Below are 24,625 nucleotides of genomic sequence, written 5' to 3' on the forward strand. Positions count from 1 at the left end.
CACTATATTAAGTATTGAGGATGCAAAGACAAAAATGAAAAACAAAAACAAAAACAAAATCTGCTCTTAAAAAGCTTATAGTTTACTGGACTCAGTTTCTTATCCTGACCTCAGGACCACTTCAGTTGAATAGTAGGATAAGATTCCATTTGCAAGGAGTAAAATAGTTAGTATAAATAAGTAATATAATAAAAATAAATATTATTAAGTATTACTCCTGTGTTCTCTTGAGGATACAAATATAGCTAACATTATCAGGGGAGACAACATGTACATCTATAAATACATACAAAAATTTTTAAAAGCTCAGAATAAATACAGAATAAAAATTCCAGCAGACTCTGATACTAACTTTCATTATCTAGATCAGATTTATTTAATCATTCTGAAGGACCTTCTCAGACTATAAGACTCATCACCTTACCATATCAGCCCCTTATTTAGTTACTCATGGCCAAAAATAGGGTCATCAAGCCTTTAGGAAGTGGATTGGAACCAGGTGGGTCATATGTACATGCGCCATATAACCCACCAGGAAGGGCTATTGCAAGTCTGCTTAAAAGACTGGTCTTTCACTGTCTAGGTAACTTCCCAACCTTTCCTCCCCTCCTTGCTATTTACACAAGGATTGATATATAAGAAGGAGGAGAACGGGGGAAAGCAGTATCACAAAACCCAGAAAGGAGAACATATTTAGGAGTAGAGAATGGTCAACAGTGTCAAATGCTTTCAAGAGGTCAGGGACAATGAGGTTGAAGAGAGGCCATCAGCTTTGGCCGTTAAGAGACCACTGGAGACTTTGAATAGAGTGGGTTTAGTTGAGAAGTGAGATCTAGAATGAGATTGCAGACAGAGAATTTAGAAGAGGATGAGAGGAGAGCCAGTAGACAATGAATATTAATGTTTTTTAAGGGATTTGGCAAAGAAAGGGAAAAGGGATAAAGTATCTCAGGGATGATGAGATCTGGGTGCATTTATTTTGTTGCTGCAAGAGGTTTTCAATGTCATGTCAATGAAAGAATGGGTTTTCTTTTCCCCATCCCCCTTGTTTGGTTAAAAATTTTCTTGCCTGTCCAAGCCCCCGCTCAGGCCCCTGACTATACCAGTGAACTTGGTTTAGCAGTAAAGAGAAAGAGAAATATGGAAGAACATCTGGAAAGATGAACAGAAGGGTCAAAGGAATGAGGAGATTGAACTGTTTTTAGGTACATGGAAGAGATCAAGTGGCAGGAAAAAGGAGGGGCCATGACTGCTGTAACTTGATAGTAGAGAGGAAAGGAGAAGTCGTGAGATCATGGGTATCATAGAGAATGGCCTGAGAGACCTGAGGATGCACACAATGGGTGATGCTGCTGCTGCTAAAAGGGCTTAAGGATTAGAGGAAGAAAACTGAGAGGGTTCCTGGCGTGAAGTGAACTTTTGGAACCCATGTTCCAGATATGCGTCTCATCAGGGAGTCTCAGTGAAACAGGAAGACAGAATGCCCTGCCCTAAGTATACAGGCTTGTAATTAGTTTTCTGAGGAGACTGAGATAGGACCTATTGGATGGGCCCCAGACCCAAAAATAACTTCCTTAACAACAAAGCCCACTTACTGTTTAAATATTTCATAGGCAGCAGTAGCCAGGGAAGCGCCCAGGAGATGCCAGGGTTAGAACAGCTCCCTCTTTGCCAGGGGTGGGGGAAGGGCCCTTCATTTCCTCAGCCCCTTTGGCTCCTGTGTCCACCCAACATAGGGCAGGGAGCGCAGCGGTGCTTGATACTGTTAGCTGTACAGCATTCTGTTCTCTGAACGTATTATGAACTTAGGCAGAAAGCAGTGACCAGACTTGACAAGAAAAGTATTCCCCAATCTCTAGATTCTCAAAGGCAGCTTGGTATGAGGGAGGGAGAGGCAAGGAGCTCTGGGTTCAAATATTACCACAGGCACCAGTCATGTTTGCCACAGGATGTTAATTACTTGCCTTCTCTGGGTCTCAGTTTCCTTACCTGTCAAATGAGAAGGTTGGACTCTGACCTCAAAGGGCCCATCAGACTCCACATCTACGGTCTGGTCCCAGTTCCAGTTTGTCACTTTCTCAATGTCTGACTTTTTGCAATTTCATTCAATAAAGAATTAAGAAGTGCTGCCCCTGTGCCAGGAAGGGGGGAATACAAAGACAAATCTGAAATTGTCCCTGCCCCCTACTAGAGGCAAATAACATGCAAACAGTTACGTAAGTATAGGATCATGTATGAAGCATATACAAAATAACTGGGCATTTGCCAAGGCCCCACCTACAGGAGGACTTGGGGTAAATTTTGAAGGAGAGAACACTCCAACCAGAGGAGGTGCTCCAGGTAAGGGGCCAGCTGTATCCCCCGGAGGAGGATGGAATGTCCTAGATAGGGAACAGCAAATCATGACTTAGTCTGCTCTGGGGGCAGAACTAGGGCTGCTGGGAAGATGATGTCTCCTTTCTGGGGCTCAGAAATGGTTGAATAAAATGATCCCTCTCAACTCTTAATCCTGTGATAATTTAGAGAGAGGAAGATGCTGGCTCAATATAAGGAAAAATTTTCTAATCACTTGTTCAGGCATTTTCAAATATGTCTGACCTTCTGGGATCTCTTGGCAGAGATACTGGAATATCTGCCATTTCCTATCCCAGCTCATTTGGTGGTTGAGGTACTCAGGGTCACAGAGCTGGGAAGTATCTGAAGCTGGGTTTGAACTCAGAAATATCAGCCTTCCTGCTTCCAGGCTGGATACCGTACCACTCAACTGCCCTAATTTTCTAATAATTAGAGCTGCTAAACAATTGAGGGAGTGTGGGAAAGGGATTAATGGGCAGATGGGCCAGAGGCTTGATCATTACTTAAGAATCTCATTTGGGATTTGGGGGCTAGCTAGTAGCACATAGCTAGAGTTCTAGACCTAGAGTTAGGAAGACCTGACCTTAGACACTTATCAGCTGTGTGATGCTGGGCAACTCTTTTTGCCTTGATTTCCTCAATTGTAAAAAGGGAATAACAACAGGTTATTGTTGACATTTGTAAGAAGTGTTTAGCCTAGTGCCTGGCACATAATAAGTGTTCTATAAATGTACTTTATAAATGCCTTTTTCTTTTTTCTTCATCTGATTCCAATGAACCTTTTGTGCTTAATCCTTTTCTGGGAGCTGGAAATGTTTGGGGCTTTTCCTATCCCATTAAAGGATCCCAGCTCTATCCTCATGAAGACTGAGTTTGGTCCTTGGAGAGCCTGGTACCATAGTGAAGAGTCAAATTCTTTCTTACTTTTACCCTCTGCCTCTTTAAATCCTTATGTCAAAGCCCTGGGCAAAATCCCTTCAAGAAAGTTTAGTCTGGCTTAAGTCTTTTTCCCAAAGGGAAGCAAGAAGGTACTCAAAGCATAGCACAAATCAGGCATAGGACAGTTATTTAATTTCTTCACTTCCCCCTCATACATACTCCTCACAAGCGCCCATCAGATTGACTTCCTCTTCCTTTCAATGGTCATCTTCTTTGAGAAACTTTGTGATCGCTTTGAAGATTGCCTTCTAGGAAGGAAGCTTCCTTCTCAGGCTTGATGGCAGGTCTCCTCTGCTCAGGGAAAGAAATACAAGCAAGAGAGGCAGCCAGAGCCTGGGGATGACAAGAGTAGCCCATGCTCTCATTACCACAGCTGAAAGGGGAGAGGACTCTGTCCCCCCTTCCCCACAGGATGTTCTAGAGACAGTCCTATACCATATGTTCTAGAGAGAGGAGGAGAGGAAGCTGTCTTTCCCTGTTAAGTCTGCTCAGTGGGTGATGTCACTAGTCAACCTCTTTCCCCCTATGCTGCCATGATGGGACCCTGTGGGGCAGAGTCATCCCAAAGCTCCAAGTCCTTTAGTACTGGGAGGCCTTGGAGACTCTGTGTGCTCCACAGAATGGTCCTCAGAGACTCATCTTTACGTAAAATCTGCTCCATGGAGTACATATGCTTCAATCCAACTCCTCCTACATTTGGAAGGGAGAACATCCAAGAGAAAGACCTTTATGGTGAGACCACTGGAAACCTTGGCACATGGGGCTCAGCCTGGAGGAAACTCGGGGTGATTCATAATTACTGACCCAAAATAAGTGAAAGGCTATAACAAGACAAAATCTGGTGACATGTATTGTGAGGCTTCAGAGGGGATGAGACTTGAGTAAGCCTAATGGAAGTGATGAGGAAGAATACTGTAACCTAAGGCAAGCATCCCAAAGATCAGGGCTGTACAGGGACCAAGTTGGGTAATGAATGCTCCTCCAGGTCCTAGGGAGGGGCTGAAGAAAGGGACACTAGATGAAGAGACCTTGTATGGTTGAGGGTTTGATGACTTCTAAGATCTCTTCTGACTCTGAGGCTCCATGACACCATGGCTTAGCGTGAAAGGCCCTAAGGGATCCTGTCTTCTCCCTAGCTCAGATAGGAATTGCTGCAATAGTAGACTGTCTTGTAATAAAGGAGTCTCCCTTCCCCCATTACTTTTTTTTGGCGTTAATATTTCATGAAGATGAGGTGCAGTGGCCAAGGACTATAAGAGAATTTTAATGTTTAAAAATATTCCTCTGGTTCATCAGCCTATGAAGGAGAGGGGGAAGTTAGCGCTAAAAATAAAATAGGTCATAGGGCCAGAGCATGGAAAGGACCTTTCTGAGAATGACATTTCTGTGAGGGCAGGCTCTTCTTGTGTAGAAGGTTAACAGACTATGGAGGCAGGCTGGAGGCTTGAAGACTTTGCTCATGCTATTTTCCTAGCCTTAATCCTCTGAAATTTAATTTATTCCTCATTCAGAGCTTTATTTTAAAATGTCTCTTTCCTTTCATCCTCACGCTGCCCCTGATTAATCCTGGCTGGCTCCAATCATAGATTTAGAATTGACTGTGACCTTAAGAGCCATCTTAGCCAATTTTAGAGATGAAGAGACTGAGATCCAGGGAAGTGAAGTGAAAGTCACAGAAATAATAAGTGGAGGAGCCCAAATGTAGACTTCAAATCTGGTGCCCCTTGTCTTCCCAACCACCTTAGCACTCCATCATGGAAAGTGTTGAGGCTAAGGTTTGATCTAAGAAATACTGAGTATATATGTGCATAGAGTTCTGGGCTCAATTCTAGAGGATATATAAAGGCCTCATGGAGCTCACAGTGTAATACAGGAAAAAGACAAATACTTAGATAATTCCAGCACCCCATGTCAAACAAGTGTGAAAGAAAGGGAGGCTGCAAACAAAGAGCTATCTAGCTCTTAGAGGGAACATTGTTGGCCATGAGGAAGCATGGGGAGGACTTCCTGGAGGAGAAAAGTTCATCTGCAAACACTCATTTAGCAGATTATAAAGGTGTTGGGAGTTTAGACTGGACAACCTTAGAAGTCACTTCCTGCCCAGTGATTTTGGGTGCTTTGCTTTACTGACCCTTACAAGGAAAGCAGGGATAATTCCTCATCTACCTGTGTCCCCCTAGAGACCTAAAACAGGTCTGTGCTCAGTGAATGCAGTTGATATGGTCAAGCAGCCAGTCAACTAGCATTTATTAAGACTTCACTTTTTTGTCAGACACTGTGCAGTGGGCCCTGGGTAGGGGCTGCATCAATGTATATGAGTGTGTATATGTGTGAGTATGCATGTATATATGCATGCTTATGGGTGTGAGTTTCTTTGAGCTATTTGTCCCTCCAATCTGAAAATCTTGGGGGCAAGAACATTTACATTCAAGGAGGTGGTAGTGATTCAGAAGGGAGATGGAGAGAGATGAAGACGGGGTAGAAGAATAAGACAGAAACATCCTCAGTCTCCAGGAGCTGAGCGCCTTATTTCTGTCAATGGCAACAGCATCTGGTATCATGATTTGAACATATTTAAAGCCATGTGTGACCTTTGATTCTTCCCTATTCCTCCTCCAATCCCTTATCAAGTCCTATGGATTCTGGGCCAATGCCATCTTGTTCTGCACTGCTTGGAATGGGGTAGGGGTGAAGATTGTAGAAAACCCAGAGAGATCTTGAAAAGCAGGCAGGAGTGGGTTCAGGTATCCCAAGCATGGAAATAATTGGGTAAACAGAGATGGAAAAGGAGAGAGAGAGAGAGAGAGAGAGAGAGAGAGAGAGAGAGAGAAAGAAAGCTATTTTATATGAAACATGGTAGAAATGACTTGGAAGAGAGGGAAAGGCTATAAACTATCCTTAAGCAATTAAAGGTTTTCATGGAGAAAAGGGGTTTGATGGACTATGTTTGGTCCCCACTGATGGTTCTAGAAGCAAGAGGGAAAAGCTGAAAAGAGACAGATTTGGATTCAATAGAAAGGGAAAAAAAAACTTCCCAACAATGACAGTCAATCCAAAGTGAAGGGGACTGTTTTGCTAGGCAATGAGTTTCCCATGACTGCAGGTTTCCAAGAAAAGCTGGCTGACCACTTGTCAGTGACCAAAGAACATGGCCATCCCATATTCTTATACATATTAATGCCAGAGAGGTTGGAGAGGGAATACCTTCTCAGGCTAAGTGTTGAAATGAGTGAATTCTGAGGTCCCGCTGATTCTAGGATTCTCTGGGCTGGAACAGATGGGGTGGTAGAGATTATGATGGGCCTTGGGGAATGGTTAGGATTTGGACAGAAGGCGGGAAGAGGAGAATTCAGATTGGGTCCAATCACAGATTGGGAAAGAGGATGTCAGATTGGGGAGGGAAAGTGAGGAGCATCCTGGCCTGACGGGGTAAAGAAATGAAGGCTGTCCTCTGGGGAGATTCAGGAGAGCTGCTGGGGCCAGACTCTAGAAAGCCTTGACCACCAGATTGAAAAGTGTGAGTCTGACCCACTTTCCTACTTTAAGTCAAAGAAACAACAATGTCAGAGTGGCCATTCAGAAGGAAGGGGGAGCGGCTCAGAGGGAGAGCAGCTATGGACGCAGGGGAGGAGAGGCCAGACTCAGGCTCGGCATGTGGCTATCGTGGCCCTTGGCTGGGGGAGAGTGGGCACTGGGGTGGTTCTCCATGTGCCATAGTATTCCATCTCCTGCTGGAAGGCCCAGGGGCCCTCCGGCTTCAGACACAGAGCTTTAGACAAATTGCTGACATAATACAAACAGGAGATTGTCCCAGGATCCATGGGAGGAGATAAGATATTCTTGACCATTTTCTGAATGGCCTAATACCGGAGAGGAATGCAGGGCAGACAACCAAACTGGGCCATGCATGGCAGAGTCTGGGGGAGGCAGAGGACAATGCTCATTTCCAGGCTCTTCAGTTTTCATCTGTGTGTCTTGGGGGCCTGGGGCCCATTTGTCCAACAGACAAAAGATGTGGCCATGAAGTTCCTACTTCACAGGAGTATCGCGTGGCTCAGGTGATACAACGTGTGTGACAGCATTGTGGTCTGTAAAGTCCTGGCCAAATGAAAGCAAATTGTAACAGACATTCTGGGGTGGCTCACTCCTTTTGTTTTCCAGGCACAGGCTTGCTCCAGGAAGTGGTGTACTTGGTGAGTCAGGGGGCCGACCCGGATGAAATCGGCTTAATGAACATCGATGAACAGCTTCCTGTCTTGGAGTACCCTCAGCCAGGACTGGACATCATCAAGGTGACCAGCCAATCTCTGTGGGCACCCGAATCTCAGAAACGTTCAGTGAATACCTGCCATGGGGTAAAATTTTAGGATGCATCAGAAAGGGCCAGACTTGGAGTTAAGAAGGCAATGGGTTCCCATTCTACCTCTGTTGCTCATTAGCTATTGACTTTGGAGAAGATATTTAACTGCTCTGAACCTCAATTTTCTCTTCTGTAAAATGATGAAAGTCTTTATTTTAAAATCAGGGCTGTTATGAGGATACAATAAGAAGATCTATATAAATCTTAAAGCCTAATATAAATTTACAAGGGCAATAAGACAGAAACACAAATATCTATAATGAAACAGAAATATAGTAATATATTTTCATTATTATCAATTATTATCAATTATCATCATATTATCAATTAATTAGTATCATATTATATAAATAAAAATAAATATCAATGCCTTTAAAAAGTCTTACAAATATTTAATAAAATAAAATAATAAATAAGAATTAAGAATTTCTAAGAATTAGATCCATCCTAAAGTGGAATGAACAGTCTGCAGAGATGGTGGAGATGATCTAGTGATTAGATAAGGGGGATGCCTTTGGTGTGTGAATTAGCTTTGGTGACCACTAAGATCACTTCCAATTCTGTGGATTGGATTATAGAAATCAATCAACAAACATTTATTAAGCATCCACTGTTTGCTAAGTACTGTGCTAAGTATCAGAGACACAAAAACAAAAATAAGAGTCCCTTTCTTGAAGGAATTTACATTCTAATGGATGAAATCAATTATGTAAACATGTGTGTATATATATATATATATATATATACAAAATACATACAAATAAGTACAAGTTATCAAGAGGCCCCCACAGTGCCCAGAGCATAGGGTTGGGAGGCAGAAAGACCTGAATTCAAATCCTGCCTCTTACATTTATTAGTTGTGTGCTACTCAGCAAGTCACTTAACCTCTGTCCACCTCAGTTTCCTCATCTGTAAAATGGAGAAAATAATGGTAGCTCTCTCCCAGCAAGGCCTTTGCAAAACTAAAAGAGCTATACAAATGTTTTTGTTGTTGAATTAGTTATTGTATTAGTATTTTTTATACCTCCTACTTTATAGACTTGTTCAAGCAAAGCTCTTTGTAAACACTGAAACACTGCAAGCATGATTATACTCATTTTACAGATGAGCAAACCTAGGTTCAGGGAGGTGATATGACATTAGATAACAGAATTCAAAGGTGGATGAAACCTTTGAAGTCATTTAGTGTTTTGCAGAAGGGGAAGCAATATTTGCTTCCTACCTCAGAGGATTGTTGTAAGGAAAACCTTCTAAAACTGTGTACTCTCGTCATTATTAATATAATTATTCTTGCTATGCTTATTCTCTTGCAGGAGCTTACATCTCCTCGACTCATCAAAAGCCACCTCCCCTACCGTTTCCTGCCTTCAGACCTCCACAATGGCGACTCCAAGGTAATGGCTTTCAAATGCTCTCCCAGCTTCTAGAGCCAGCCTATGGGAGGTCAGTCAGAATCTAATAATGTGTCTTCCTGTTGATAGGTGATATACATGGCTCGCAACCCCAAAGACCTGGTGGTTTCTTACTACCAGTTCCACCGCTCTCTGAGGACCATGAGCTACAGGGGAACATTCCAAGAATTCTGTCGAAGATTCATGAATGATAAATGTAAGAAATCATCATTTTGAGGAATAGACCAATGTATTCCTTAGGCATTTTACAACCTGCTCACACTACCCCTCCATTATTCTTTAGGTGATCCCACCTTCAAGTCTTTAGAGATCAAATGTGAATAGAACAAGTACATAGGAGAGGCCTGGGGAAATAGTACTTGTAATCAGGGGAAACAAACTATGGAAGATTTCCTAGAGAAAGTGGCGTTTAAGCTTGGTTTGCAGGACAGAGAAGATTCAAGGAGGCAGAAATAGGTTGAGGAAAAGGGTGTTGCAAACACAGGGAAAATCATGTGTGAAGGTGAAGGGCCTGGAGGAGGAGAGGTGTGCTCAGGGATTGGTAAAAAAACACAGGGTGAGTACCCTTGGAAGAAGATGGGAAAGATGGGGCACCAGCAGGTGGTAGGGCCTAGAACTTAATTACTCATGTCCTATAGTGTTCATGTCACATAATTCAAATCAAAGAACCTATGTGGAATCTCTAAGGGCTCTTTTGTGTCATGTGAATAGAACTAAAAACATTGTTCAATCATAAACTTGAAATAAGCATTATGAGCCACCTCATCCATTCACCTGCCTCAAACTGGGCTTTCTCCTGAGTTCTAGCTCTACACCACTTGCTGAACATGTCCTGCAGGTTTTTCAAACTCAGCACAGTCACATCAGGACTCTCCAGGCTTCTCCCAAGCCCATTCGTCCTCCAAATCTCCCTGTTTCTGTTGAAGGCATTACCATCCTTCCAGAGATTGAGATTTGCCTCTGAGTTATTCTTGACCCAAGATGATTCCTTTTTAAAAATTCCATTTTATTTCCATTTCCATATTCTTTTGCTTCTTTTCCTCTTCTCCACCAATTGAGAAGACAAGAAAAATAAAATCTACTACAAAATCATGTAAAACATATTGTTTCATTAGCCATGTCAAAAAAGAAAGAAAAGCAAAATATGCTTCAGTCTGCTCTGAATTTATCAGCTCTCTCTCTCTGTTGGTGATGATATGCTTCATCATGAGTCCTTTGGAATTGTGGTTGGTCATTATGTTAATCAGAGTGTCTAAATCTTTGAAGCTGATCATCCTTACAACATTGTTGCTAATGCAGAAATTGTTCTGGTTCAACTCATTTCACTTTGTATCATAAAGTCTTCCTAGTGTTTTCTAAAACTATTTCCTCCATTGTTTCTTATAATATAATAGTTCCACCACAATCATATACCACCCCTTTTTTAGTCATTTTCTGATGGACATCTCTTCAGTTTCTAATTCTTTGCTAATACAAAAAAGAGCTGCAATAAATGGACACAAAGGTCCATTTCTTTCTTCTTTTTCATCTTCTTGTGGTGTAGAACTAATAACGCATCACTGAGATAAAGGGCTTATACATTTTAATAGTTTGTTGGGTTTAATTTCCAGAAGGATTAGTACAGTTTATAGCTCTATTAAGAGTCCATTAGTGTCCCTATTTTGCCACATTTCCAGAATTTCTTAGTTTCCTTTTTTGTCAACTTAAGTCAATCTGATAGGTGTGAAGTGTTACCTCAGAGTTGTTTTAAGCTGCATTTCTCTAATTATTAGTGACTTGGAATACTTTTTCATATGGTTACTATTAGCTTGGATTTCTTCCTCATATCCCTTGATTATTTATCAATTAGGAAATGGCTTTTATTCTTGTAAATATGGCTCAATTTCCTATATCTCCTAGAAATGAGAGCTTTATTAGAAAAAATTGCTGCAAATATTTTCTCCCATTGTCCTGCTTCTCTTCTAATGTAACCTGTGTTTGGTTTTGTTTGTACAAATTCTTTTAAATTTTATATAATTAAAGTTGTTCATCTTATCTCCTATGATCCTCTCTATCTATTGTTTGGTCACAAACCCTTCCCTTTTTCATAGATTCATAGAAAGGTAATTTCTTCTATCCTTCTCTAATTTAGTTATGATGTCACTTTTTAAGTTTAGATCATGTACTCATTTGGAACTTATCTTGGTATATGATGTGAGACATGGTCTACCTCTAATTTCTGACTTTTTAAATTATGCCAATAGTTCTTGCTTCAGTAGCTAAGATCTCTGGGTTCATTAAACTAGCTTAGTGGGCTGTTTTATAGCTATATAATCATATACCTACATTATTCTATTAATCAACATTGCTGTTTCTGACCTAGTACCAAACTATTTTTTGACAAGTACAACTTTGTAATATCCTATTAAATCAGATACTGTTAGGTAACCCTTCCTTTTTTTTCCCTCTTGCTCTTCCTTTCCTTTCCTTCTCCCCTTTCTCCCTCCTTTCCTCTTTCTCTTTTTCTGTTTCTGTCTTTGTCTTGTCTGTCTCTCTCCTTTCTCTCTTGGCCTTTTACGCCTCTCTAACTGATTTTTTTAGTTCTATAAAGTAGTCTTTTGGTAATTTGATTGGTATGAAAATGAATAAGTAAATTAATTCATGTAGGATTTGGCCTCTCTAGATGATTTTTTTTAGTTCTATAAAGTAGTCTTTTGATAATTTGATTGTTATGAAGTGGAATAAGTAAATTAATTTATGTAGGATTGCAATTTTTATTATATTGGCTCAGCCCATCCATGACTATTTAATTTTTCCAGTTATTTAGATCTGTCTTTATTTGTACAGAGAACATTTTATAATTGTGTTTATAAAGTTCCTGCATATGTTTTGGCAGGCAGACTCCCAAGTATTTTACCTTAAATGGGATTTTTTTCTATCTCTTCCTACTGGATTTTGTTGGAAATATACAGAAATGCTAATAATTTATATCAGTTTATTTTATATACTGCAACTTTCCTGAAGTTGTCAATTTTTTTCAGATAGTTTTCTAGCTGACTCTCTAGGGTTTTCTAATATACTATCATTTCATCAACAAAAAAGGGATAGCTTTGTTTCTTTTTTGCCATTCTTATCCCTTTAATTTCTTTTCCTTTTCTTATTGCTACATCTAGCATTTTTAACATAACACTGAACAGTAAAAGTGATAATGGATATTCTTGCTTCATTCCTGATCTTATTGGAAAGGCTTCTAGCTTGTCCTCATCACAGATAATGCTTGATTTTGGTTTTACATAGATCCTTCTTATCACATTAAGAAATGGTTCATTTATTCCTAAGCTTTCTAGTTTCTTTTTCTTTTTAAGCAAGAGTGGGTATTATATTTTATCAAAACTTTTTTTTGCACCTAGTAAAATAATCATTTTTTGTTATTTTTGGTGTTATTATGGTCAACTTTGCTAACAGTTTTTCTAATATTGAACTGGCCCTGCATTCCTGGTCAGCCAGATTATGGTATATGATTTTCTGGTGATTTATTGCTCAATCTCTTGGATTTTACTATACTGTATTGTACTGATATGTACTAGGGAAACTGATATATAGTTTTCTTTCTGTTTTGTCTCTCCTTGATTCAGATATGAAAACCAAATTTGTGTCATAGGAGGAATTTGATTAAGTTCCCTTCTTTACTTATTTTTTCAAATGATTTATATAGCATTAGAATTAGTTGTTCTTTAGATGGTTGGTAAAATGTATTTGGAAATCCATCTGGTCCTTTTTGTCCCCTTTGGGAGTTAATTTATGGTTCAATTTAGTTTTCTAAGATAGAACCATTTAAATATCCTATTTCCTATTCTATTAATCTGTTAACATTTTTGTAAATAAATTTTGGGGCATCTAAGTGTGCAGTGGATAGAATAGCAGTCCTGGAATGAGGAAGATTTGAGTTCACATTTGATCTTAGACATTTACTAACTGTATGACCTTGGTCAAGCCACTTAATTCCTATTTGCTTTAGTTCCTCATTTGTAAAATGGGGACATATTAGAAAAAGAAATGTCAAACTACTCCAGTATGTTTGCCAGGAAAACCCCATGAACAAAATTCATGGGGTCACATAGAATTGGATATGATCAAACAACAACAATAAATATTCATGTATTTAATTTAGAATGTCAGATTTATTGGCAAATGGTTGGATGAAATAACTCCTAATAATTGCTTTTATTTTTTCTTCATTGGTTGTAAATTCAACTTTTTCATTTTTGATATTGCCAACTTGTTTTTTTAAATTAACTAATGGTTTATCTATGTAATTGTTGTTTTAAAAACATCCCAGTTTCTAGTTTCATTATTTTTAAAAATCTTTCAATTTAGGGGATCTCTCTTTTGAGTCTCAGGATTTATATCTTAGGCTTTAATTTGGGGGGAATTTAATTTGTTAGTTTTCTAAATTTTTAAGTTGCAAGACAAATTTGTTAACTTGCTCTTTTTCTCTTTTATTGAATTTAGCATTTAGAAATGTAAAATTTTCCTTAAATAGTGCTTCAAATTTTGTTTCATTGTCTCATTGTTGTCATTATTGTTAGTAAAATTAATGAGTTTCTATGATTTTTTTTCTTTAACCTACCCATTCTTTAGAATTAACTTATTTAGTTTTCACCTAATTTTAAATTTTTCTTGTATTATGGTCAAAAAAAGATGAATTTAATTTTCTGAGGTTTTTTGTGTTTATTTGTGAGGATTTCATGTCCTAATACATAGTCAATTTTTGTGAAAGTTCCATGTACAACTGAGAAATAGTTATATTTCTTTCTATTCCCATTCAATATTCTTCATAGGTCTATATCATATCTATTCCTCCCCTAAAATTCTATTCATCTCTTTAATTTCTTTCTTGTTTATTTTTTAAATTAGATTTATCTAGTTCTGAGAGGGGAAAATTAAGGTACCTCACAATTTACTTTTATTATTTCACCTTGTAACTTATCTAATTTTTCCTTTATAATTTTAGATGCTATATCAGTTGGTGTATATATGTATAGTATCAAAGTAAATTTATTAACTATGATATCTTTTAGCAAAATAAAAAAAAAATAAAGAGCAATTTCCCTGCTTACTCCTTATAATTAAATCTTTTTTGCTTTTGTTTTGCCTGAGATTATGAATACTATCTTCTTGTTATTTTATTTTAGCTGAAGCATAATAGATTCTGCTCCAGCCCCTTATTTTAACTATGTGAATCTATAAGTAATCTATTCTTGAATTCTGAAGTCCAATTCATTCTATTATCTGTTTCCATTTTGTGAATGAGGCTATACCATTCACATTGCCAATTATGAATGCTAACTGTATTTTTCCATCCATCTTATTCTATTATACTTTTCCTCCTCTTTTTTCTCCTTCCTCCTCTTGAGACTTGGTTTTACTTCTGACAATTGCCCTTGCTCTTATTCCCTATTTTTTCCTTTCTTTAACCTTCTTTTTAGAAATGATGAATTTCTATACCCAACTGTGGATGTATGTGTATTCTTCCCTCCTTTAATCAGTTCAGATTAGAGTGAGGTTCAAGAATTGCCCTCTTCTTGCACTGACCCCTTCTTTGTATTAACACTTTTTTTGCATACTCCATTTATATAAGATAATTTTCCCATTTTTCTTTACTCCCCTTCTCTCCCTGTATATTCCTCTTCCCCACCCTTCCATTGTTCTTTTCAGATCATTCAAACATAATAGAATCACATCCAGGCCTTCTAATTAGACTCCTGCTAAGACTGATGATAATAACATTCTATGAGGTTACATTATCTCCACACATAAGAATGAACATTAGTCCCTTATGATTTCTCACTCATGTTTTTCTTTTTATGCTTCTCTTGAGTCCTATGTTTGCATTTCAGATTTTCTACACAGTTCTGGTCTTTTCATCAGGAATACTTAGAAGGTCTCTATTTCATTAAACATCCATTTCCTTTCCCCTCCTCCCTGGATCACTCTCTGTTTTTCTGGGTCAGCTGTTCTTGGTTGTAGGCCAATATACCCCTCAGAACTGAACACAATGCTCCAGACACTGGACTGACCAAAACACAGGATAAGCTGCCAAGTGCCTCCTTATTCCTGGAAGTGAGTCCTCGCTTCAGATGCTAGTAGCTTTTGTTGGAGACTGTATCACCCTGTTGACTCATATTAAGCTTGCAGTCTCTGAAATTATGTCTTTCTTCTCATCCTTCTTCAGAGGAGACTTGTGATGGAACTTGGTGCTTCAGGGAGATAAAGGATTAGTCTTGGTCAGAGCTGGCCCTGAATAGGTATTAAATAAGTTATAAGAATGTGGTTTGATTTCAGGATCAATGAAAGACCTTCCTATCCAATTATATCTCTCTATGACCTGTTGGTCATAGTGCTTAAAATTTTCACTTTGTTTTTGTTGTTGGGGTTTTTGGGGGGAAGGAAAGGGGAGACTAAGGAACTGAAGGCCTATTATGAAAATGCACATGTGTTACTTGGGAGAGGTTCATACCCATTAGTCCTTCCCAACAAATTGATCAGATTTCTCCTTGTTCTCTGACTGAGAGGAAACCACTGAAAGAAAGGAATGTAGGACAAGTCAGTACTGTTAAGTGGGAGGGAGAGAGGGAAGGAGATCACGATAGACTGAAAAGATGGAATGCTGCCAGGGAAGAGCAATGAGGATATGGGCTAGGGGAAAGGTTGGAAAGACGTTTGAGATGGGGGAAAGGAGTCCAATGGGCTATCAGACCTGAGAGCATTGAATGTCAGAGTTAGAAATGACCTAAGAACAAAGTCAGATCTAGAAGAACCTCATCAATCCTCTTATCCCAGCACTCTGAAAGACAGACAAGTTGAGGCCCTGAGAAATCAAATGACGTGTCCAAGGTCAGAAGGAGCAGAACCGGAATTTGAACTCGGGTCCTCTGTTACTTCCTACTACATCACACTCAGGTTCCTTTAATGAAAAGTGTTAAGACAGAAGAGCATTGGCAGACTGGCCATTCAGACTGGCCAGTAGAAAAATCACTGAAAGAACTAGAAACATTTCAGTTGGACAGGAAGAGGAGACAATGGGATGAGGTAGGGGTCTGCAGAAATGGCTCGAGCTGTAGCTGAAGAGGGCTTGGATTCAGCATCACAGTCATACTTGGATTTGTGCTCTTTGACCTCAGAGACTGTTCTCAGCCCTATCTATCTCAAGGCTAATTAAAGGTTTCCCAAAGTGGAATGGGTTATCTTCAAGCACAGGCAGGACAGCTGCCTACCTGCTAGAGAAACCTTTTTCAGATGTTACCTGGTTTCTGAGATTGCTTTGCTCCATATTTGGAGGAACATGGCAGTGGGACAGAGGTTTCCTCTGCCTCGGGCCTGCTGTGGACAAGACTGTTCCCTGTTGTTTTTTTGCAGTAGGATACGGTTCATGGTTTGAGCATGTCCAGGAATTCTGGGACCATCATATGGATTCAAATGTGCTTTTCCTCAAGTATGAAGACATGCACCGGGTGAGTGGGGTCAGGAAGCACTAGTGGCTTGGGGTCTCAAAAGCATTGACTGTGCCCTTCAGGCAGCATTCCCATCATATCCTTTCTTCCCCCCAGTGTGAATCCTCATGCTTTTTCATGGGTTTGCTCTAAAATCGGATTGGATCCCCATGGCCAGGGTTATTTTCAGAGGTAAGGGACACCTCCAGGAAAAGGATGTGTAAAGATTTTCAAAGTATGAAGAATCAAGCCAACTCATATTCCTCAGCATACACACAAAACATGCTATTGGATGGGTATGCACATAATATGTATGTATATTAAATTATGAGAATAATTCAGTCTTGTTGGTGTGAAAAAGTTTCAAGATTATCATGTCAGAAGCAAAGGATCCATAGGACTCATCCAGCTTAATACTCTTATTGTATGTAACTAAGGCCTGAGAAGGCCATGTGACTTACTGGTAACTGGCACAGCTGGGCCTCCTGGTCCCCATCCTAGTCCTTCTTCATCTATCCCTGTGGGTATAAATCTTCCTTGTCTCTCGCACACCAACTAGCACACGTACTTTCACACAGTATTAACTCTTTCACATACATCTACACAAATATTCTCCTCCCTTAGTACGTGTTCTCAGCTCCCATGGGCACATGCCCACTCACCCCAAAGTACATGTATTTACTGCTGAAGAATGGCAAGTTGGGTTGGTTCCGCCCACTGCAGGTTGGGCAGCTGGGTAGTACGGCGCTGGATCTGTGGATCAGGCAGCCTGTTCTTGGTTTCTTTACTTTCAGTATTTCTGTGGATGGGTCAAGACCTCAGGCTCTGGTTTTCCTTTTGACCTTTTCTGGAAGTGAGCAGGAGCTGGAATCCTGGCTTCACTACTTGTACTTGGGACTCTTTTTGATCAGTCACCTTCCTCTCTGGGCTTAGGGTGTATAATTGGGGATGGGACGCCGGATGAAAGAGTTAATTTTAAAGGATTTTCCTGGCTTCCAATTTTATGATTCATTTTTGAAAGGAAACATCTTAGGACCAGAGAAGGGAGTGACTTGATCACAGTCACACAGCTATTTACATGCCAGAGCTGGTGTTCAAACTTAGATTCGATGATGACAGAGCAGGATTGTTTTCAATCTACATTCCAAATGTTGCTCAAGATGAGCAAGTTCTGAGTCTGAGCCCCTCAAGGCTGGGGTTTTGTTTGCATCCGGCACAGCATCCAGCATGCAGCTGGTCACTTGGAGCAGCTCACAAGAGACTTGCTGACTCCAAGTGAAAAGAAAGGCATTTAGGACACTCAAGGGGGTTAGTATTTCAGACTGGCAAGAGAAGGGAACTGAGAGAGAGAAGACCACGCTGTGGTCCCGCCCTTCTCTGTGAACCCATGGGACCCTGAGCTGGCGCGTTCCCCTTTTGAGGCCTCAGTTTCCCCAGCTGTAAAAAGAGGGTTGAACTAGGTTTCTCAAGTCTCTTCTGTTCCAGATGCCATGATTGTGAGTGGATAAGCTGCCAAGACCCATCAATTTATGATGTCTCTCCTTTCTTTGGTGATTTAGAACATGTCGCCCTCACATATCCTGGGCTCTAGGGCTGCCCGCTGATTGCTGCCATGTGGGATGGGGCTGGTCCCCAGCCCTACCTCTCTGTTCTCTCAGCCTGGTGCAACTCTGCCCTTCATCCTCCTTGGTCCTGTATGGGGCTTGGCCCTCCCCAGAGTGAGGGGAGAGGGGAGGAGGGACCCCTGTGCTGCCCAGCCTATGCATCGCTCCTCATGCTTCCTGTATGTCTCTCCCAGGACCTGGCGACGATGGTGGAGCAGCTGGTGAGATTCCTGGGGGTGTCTTACGACAAGGCCCAGCTGGAGTCCATGGTGGAGCATTGCCACCAGCTCATTGACCAGTGCTGCAATGCGGAGGCACTTCCTGTTGGGCGCGGTAAGCTCTCTCCTCCCCATCGCACCTTCTGGCCCCATTTCCCACCACTCGGCCCCGCTGATCCCACCCTTCATGTGGGCAGAGCCCTCTGTGAGGCACCCAGGCCAGTACAAGAGGGCCTGCCATCATAGGGTCAGACGGAAGCTCGGATAATGACAACGTGTGCAGTGCTACCGCCAAGCGGGTGGTGTGGGGAGCCTGTGAGGGAGGGCACACTGACAGAGGGAATTAAAGACTATTCTGTGGCCCACCTGCCTCAGGCTAGATCCTGCAGTAGTCATTAATGACTTTTCTCACCTTGAGTCTCTCCCCTTCCAACCCCTCCTCCACTCATATGGCAGTGATTTTCCCACAGCCCAGGTCCTGTCTGCTTCTTAGGAAGCATCAATAGTGTCTCGTTGCCTCCAGGATCAGGACTCAAGTCCTCCGTTTGCCATCAGACCCCTCTCAGCGTCTTGCCCCAAACCCCTTTCTGGTCACAGGGACAGAAGGCCACACCGGCCTTCCTTCCGCTTTCACTCGCACACTCCACCTCCCACCTCAGCACCTTTCCATTCCACTGGGCTTTTGCCGAGGCCCTGCCTCGTGCCTGGAACACGCTTCCTCCCTACTGCCGCCTTAGAATTCCTAACCTCTTTCCAAGGTCGGCTGAGGATACCCCTTTGTCCAGGCCTTTCTTGACTCCACCTAGTTGTACTTACTCTCTTACCCACAAAAATGCCATTTATTCCATATATAAATGGTATTAACTTATTTGTGTACATGTGATTTTCCTTCTTGAGAGCATAGACTGTTTCCTAATTTTTGGACCCCACGGACCAAGCATGGACCTGGCCTATAGGAGGCATGTGATAATTGCCAGGTGAATTGAAGTGAATCTTTTCAATCCCTTTCAGCTTCAAATCCTGTGATCACTTACCTTAGATTTTTCACAAGCCAACAAATAGCTACATTCAGACTTCTGCCTCCAAATATATGAATCACAGAATCTCAGCCTTGGATCTCGGAGGCCTTCGGTCTACTCCTATCCTATCATGACTCCTTTCTACAACATTCATACTGAGTGCCAATGCAACCTATACCTGAAAAAGCAATGAACCAACCAACCAGTGCCCGTGGGTGCCAGGCGCAGTGCCAGGGGCTGGCGATGTTCAATGGTAACAATCGACATTTCTAGAGGGCTTTATGACTTGTAGAGCTGCTTACATACTTAGTCTTATCACCTTTTTACAGACGAGGAAGCAGAAGCATAAAGGATTAATTAGATTTGTTCATTGTCATTCAGTCACTGTGCATCAGAGATGGAATTCAAAACCAGCTTTCTCCTGGCTCCCTATCCCTATTTTTCTCATTACCCCATGCAGTCCTCTCCATTTGGGGAAGCTCTGATGGTTAGGGAATATTGATTTGGGCTAAGCAAAAATGTTCTCAGCTTTAGCTCCCACCATGGTTCCTGGTGCTACCCCCAGAGACCAAGCAAAGCAAAATCTTTCTTTCTGCTTTGTGTTAACCCTTCAAATACTCAAAACCTGCAGGCATAAATCCCTCTTAAGTTTTTCCTTTTTCATTTCCCTCCATCCATCAACATGTAATGTGATTTTCTGTTATCACCCCACCTTGGTGACTTTCTTCTCCATGTTCTGTCCCAGCATCCTTCCTAAAATGTGGCACACAGAGTTAAACCCAGTATTTCCAATGAAGTCTGACCAGAGCAGAACACAGTAGGACCATTGCTTCTCCCTGGATTTGGACACAATAATCGATGATATCAGATCAGGCATGAAGCAACCCCTCAAATACTGTCTTTCGCAAAAAGCCAAGTTGAATAGTTAAAAAAAGATCAATTTAACTATTACCTACACTATTAGGAGTTGAATGGTAAGGTATAGGAATACCTTTTATTAACTAGAGTCCAGAGTAAATATATAAATTAGTGTAGACAGTCACACTGAAGTTTACAGTGAGAAAAATCACCTCCATGGTCAGATTTGGTCATTTGCACAACCAAGGATTCAGATAACTGCTGTCTTTTATTATCTTCTGTTGACTAGACCAAGCCTTTGTGTGGTCCTTTCCTTCCTTTCTCATTGTTACCTGAAGAAAGATGGGATCAAGCAATTTTATTAGATTTCCTGTCCATTATGAAAAATTTTCTTTAGCTGTGAGCAAAGTAGGAAGGGTGAGATCTATTCTGAAAACCAGCCCAGTCAAAGCAGGCTGAGGAGGTTCCCATGTTTTTAGTATGTCACATGCTTCCTATTAAAGGGCAGCTCATTCCCTACATTGCCCTATGAATCCTCATTTCATAAGGGTTGAAACCGAGACGCAAAGTAATTAATCAGACTTGTCTATGGTTATACAGATATCCATGGTTGTACAGATAGTACACATTGGAGGTGGGGTCCTTTGTTACCTGGTAGTTGCCAGCAACGTTGCAAAACAGAGACATTCATTCTAATTCTCTTATGTGACTTTGGCCAATCCAGCACTGTATTGTGCCCCTATCAAAGCAACAGTTGCCTGTTGGGACATGTGTGCTAGACATTTGAGTCCTGCCTTGAGAATGTTATGTCTATAAAGTGATTTATTTTGTGGGGTCCATCCCATCTGGAACATTTGGACATGTGGAGCATGGGACAGTGGAAAGTGCTGAGCTTATAGTCACAGCATGTGGCTCTGCCACTGATTACTTGGGTCACTTTGGGAAGCTCACTGCCCCTTCTGGGCCTCAGGGTCCTTCTCAATAAAATTAGGGGGCTGGACTAGTCTACATTCCCTTCCCTCTCTACTTCTGGGATCCTATAATATTACCCTAGTGAAGAGAAGATTTAATAAGAAATGGTCCCTGTCCTCAATGAAAGGGCTGCCATGAATGAGGCAGTAGTTACATGGTTCCAAAGAGCAAACCCATTCAAGAGTTGGACAGACTGTCTCAGGAGGTAACCAATGAATCTATGAATAAACAAGCATTTATTAAGTGACTGCTCTATGCCAGACACTGTGAGGAGTGAGTTCCTCCTCATCTGTGGTCTTCAAAGGAGTCTGGATGATGACTTGTTCCTGTTTAGTTCTGGGTTGGGCTGGATAACCTTGGAGAAGGTCCCCACCAGTCCTCACAAGCACTGATGTACTCAGATATGTTTAGAGTCAAGTCATATTTCCCAACAACCTCAGTCAGTGACAATCCAGCCAATGAAGCAGAGTTGCCTACAAATTATCTGCTGACTCTATCCCTGGTCAGCCATGTTCTAAAGTGGAGTCTGGAGCCTAGTGTTTTCATTTTCCAAGCCTCCCGGAGCCCCTATCGTTTAGAAATTAATGCAGCAGGCATGTCAAAATCAAATGATACCTTGTCTACTTTTCATTTCAGGAAGAGTTGGGCTATGGAAGGACATCTTCACTGTATCCATGAATGAGAAGTTTGATCTGGTATACAAACAGAAGATGGGAAAGTGCGATCTTGTCTTTGACTTTTATTTATAAAAGAGATAAAGAGAAAACTCAAAATACAAAAAACTTTGCATGCTCGCAGCACCCGTGTCCTGTACGACTAGCTAGAAGCCCTTGATGCGTTCCCTTATGACTTGCTGGACAAACATTGGTAGCTCTGTGTAAAACAACTGGAAAAAGCCAACTGCTAAGTACCTGTAGGCCACATAATTACCTTCAGTCCCAAACAGCCCTCTAATTTGTAGTGTTTGAAGTCCCTTATCTACTCGTATGAACATAAGCCGTTACAAAAACATGCAGCTGTGATGGACTGTATTATATATAAGTACAAAGTATGTAACATATATGCAATTAGAATGTATACTTTAAGCCCCATCCTGATTATTTATTGTATTTTATAGAGCTTTTCACCAAGACTCTGAATAAACAAAGTAAACCAAAAAAGTTCATTTCAGAGGGGAATCGGTGACTAGCCCAAATGGAATTCTAGAATGATCTCAGGGGTTAACTGTTCTATTTATTTTTGTAGTTTTATCATAAAGGGCACAATTAGCTGGTTCTTAGATGAGTAATGGCTCCAAGACGGAGGGTAGGGATGGGGCAAGAGGCTAGAAGAGAGCTTTTACTTCTTTGATTTTTTTAGGGCTCGGTCTTTGGTGTCTCTTCTGAAATATAAGCATGTCCTGGCTTCCCATAGGTTCCTTGATCTTATGGAAGTACAGTGTTACTTAAAAAAAAAAACAACTAGAGGGTCAGTTAATTCTTTAAGAATGATGTTACCAATCAGACAGTAAGCAGATTGGTGGTGAACTGTGCTTGTACTCCAAGGCTAGCTCATATCACTCAAATCATTTTCTGGATGAGGGAGGGCTTTCTGCATGTTTTTTTTTTTGGGGGGGGGGGGTTGTACTTAGAGGCTTGTGGAGATTGTTAGGAGAACTTTGGTGAGAGAGTTATGGCAAAAGGAGTCCAACACACGGGCATGTAACACAATTTGAAGTATTCAAATGGAAGATGACATTACAGTGGCAGAAAACATTAGCCATAAACTGCAACTGGAAATTGTTTTACTCCATACCTGCCTTTTTTGTCCCCTAAGACAGCAGTCAACTGAAACTGGCAAGTCGACTGCCGAATATGAGACTGATAAAAATATTCTTCCTTTTTCCATACTGTTTATGTTGTTCTCTCTGTACTTGAGTCCTTGGCTGCAGGAGAAACATTTTGCAAGCTTGACACTATATATTTCACTCAGACCAGTACTTGCTCCTGTTTACATGAGCCCTGAACCTCATGGTATCTGAAGGGAAAGGGGATATCGTTATTGCCTTCCCATGAGACCTGAAGCACAGAGAACCCAGAGGGGTAAGGAAAGAGACTCTCAAGAGCATCAGAGAAAAGCATGGGGGACAGGAGAGTGAGAAGGGAGGTAGGCAGGGATGTGGGCGGCTGCCTTCTGGTTCTGAATCACTTTCCATGGGAGCTATGACAATGCTTGTCTCTTCTAAAATGAACCAGCTGCTGAAATGCAGTACTTACCCAAGTTCTAGCACTAGAAGGTAGATACCACCCCCCAAAGGGCTCGATTCTGTGCTGCTTTATTTGAAACACAGGTGTAGACACTGGATTTATACTTTTATTCCTTTTTAAATAAAAGAAAAAGAAAATGCTGTTTGGAGAGCAGGTGGCCGATAGTGTGGCCCAGCACCTTCTCTTGCCTAGCTGTGTGTGAGGCTGCTTTCCATGAAATTTCATTTCTATTTTTCTATTTTTCGTATTGTATTGACCTTAAGCACTGCGTGTTATTTCTGTGCTTGCTCGCTTGCTTCTCTAATAAAGACATGTTCCGTGCCTGGGGTCCTTTCAGATGCCGCCATCATCATGGTTTATGATGCTCTTGGGTTTTCTTATTCTCAAAGGATTGTAGAGACAGTCCAAGGATTTTAGTCAAGGGAAGAAGCTGATCGGGACTTGACCTGATATCACCCTGCTGGTGAGGGTCACAGATAGGACTTGAAAGCAAGGGTTGAAGGAACTTTGAGACAAGGTTTTCTGTCTAGAACCTGTGTTATTTAATAAAGGTTCATCCTTTTCCATTGGCAAATCAATGCTACCAACCCTGTTCACCAGTGCAGATCACTGCAGGGATCATCACATATGAGCATCCCCTTATCCCTACCTCTACCCCAACCATTTTAATCAAGGCAAAACCCCTCTCAGCACCAGTTTTCCTCATGGTCACATTGAAGTCAAATTCCTTTGCGAAAGTAGAGTTCCCAGTCAATGAGTTACCTAAAACTTACATATTGGCTACATTTCCATTTCCTAATTGGAAAATTTCCTAATATCTCCTGAATTCTATTAACAATTCTTGGATGTCTGTTGAGCTGCCAGAGTCCTAATCCCTTCCCATATATTCTCCAGAGGAGCTTATGGTCTCTTCAGTCAATTGGTGTGTACATATTGTTTCCCCAGTTGAAGGAATACCTTGATGTGATAATGTACCATGTGAGGTAAATTTAGAAGCTATTGAGTACAGATTTTTCATTTTATTCATAAGAAACTGAGGGTCAGAAAAAATGGGACTTGCCCAGAGTCATACAGCTAGTAAGTGGCAGAGAAGGGCTCTGAATCCAAGTCTGCTTGACTTCAAACAAATGCCTCCACCAAAATAGGACTTGTTTCTTTTTTGATCTTTGT

The 24,625-nt window shown here is 41.1% G+C and overlaps 1 protein-coding gene across 1 annotated transcript in view; it reads left to right on the forward strand.

Annotated features, from left to right (window-relative positions):
• The window catches only part of SULT4A1 (sulfotransferase family 4A member 1), a 46,192-nt gene extending 22,401 nt beyond the window's left edge, over window positions 1-23,791 (forward strand). Inside the window, exons 2-7 of the mRNA XM_003770818.3 lie at window positions 7,456-7,586; window positions 8,968-9,048; window positions 9,136-9,262; window positions 16,465-16,559; window positions 18,337-18,475; window positions 21,846-23,791. Coding sequence (XP_003770866.1) covers window positions 7,456-7,586; window positions 8,968-9,048; window positions 9,136-9,262; window positions 16,465-16,559; window positions 18,337-18,475; window positions 21,846-21,958 — 686 coding nt within the window. The 3' untranslated portion in view covers window positions 21,959-23,791. The remainder of the gene's footprint in view (window positions 1-7,455; window positions 7,587-8,967; window positions 9,049-9,135; window positions 9,263-16,464; window positions 16,560-18,336; window positions 18,476-21,845) is intronic.
• Window positions 23,792-24,625: the final 834 nt, after the last annotated feature.

The sequence above is a fragment of the Sarcophilus harrisii genome, chromosome 5 (assembly GCF_902635505.1).
Source record: "Sarcophilus harrisii chromosome 5, mSarHar1.11, whole genome shotgun sequence".
NCBI lineage: Eukaryota > Metazoa > Chordata > Mammalia > Dasyuromorphia > Dasyuridae > Sarcophilus > Sarcophilus harrisii.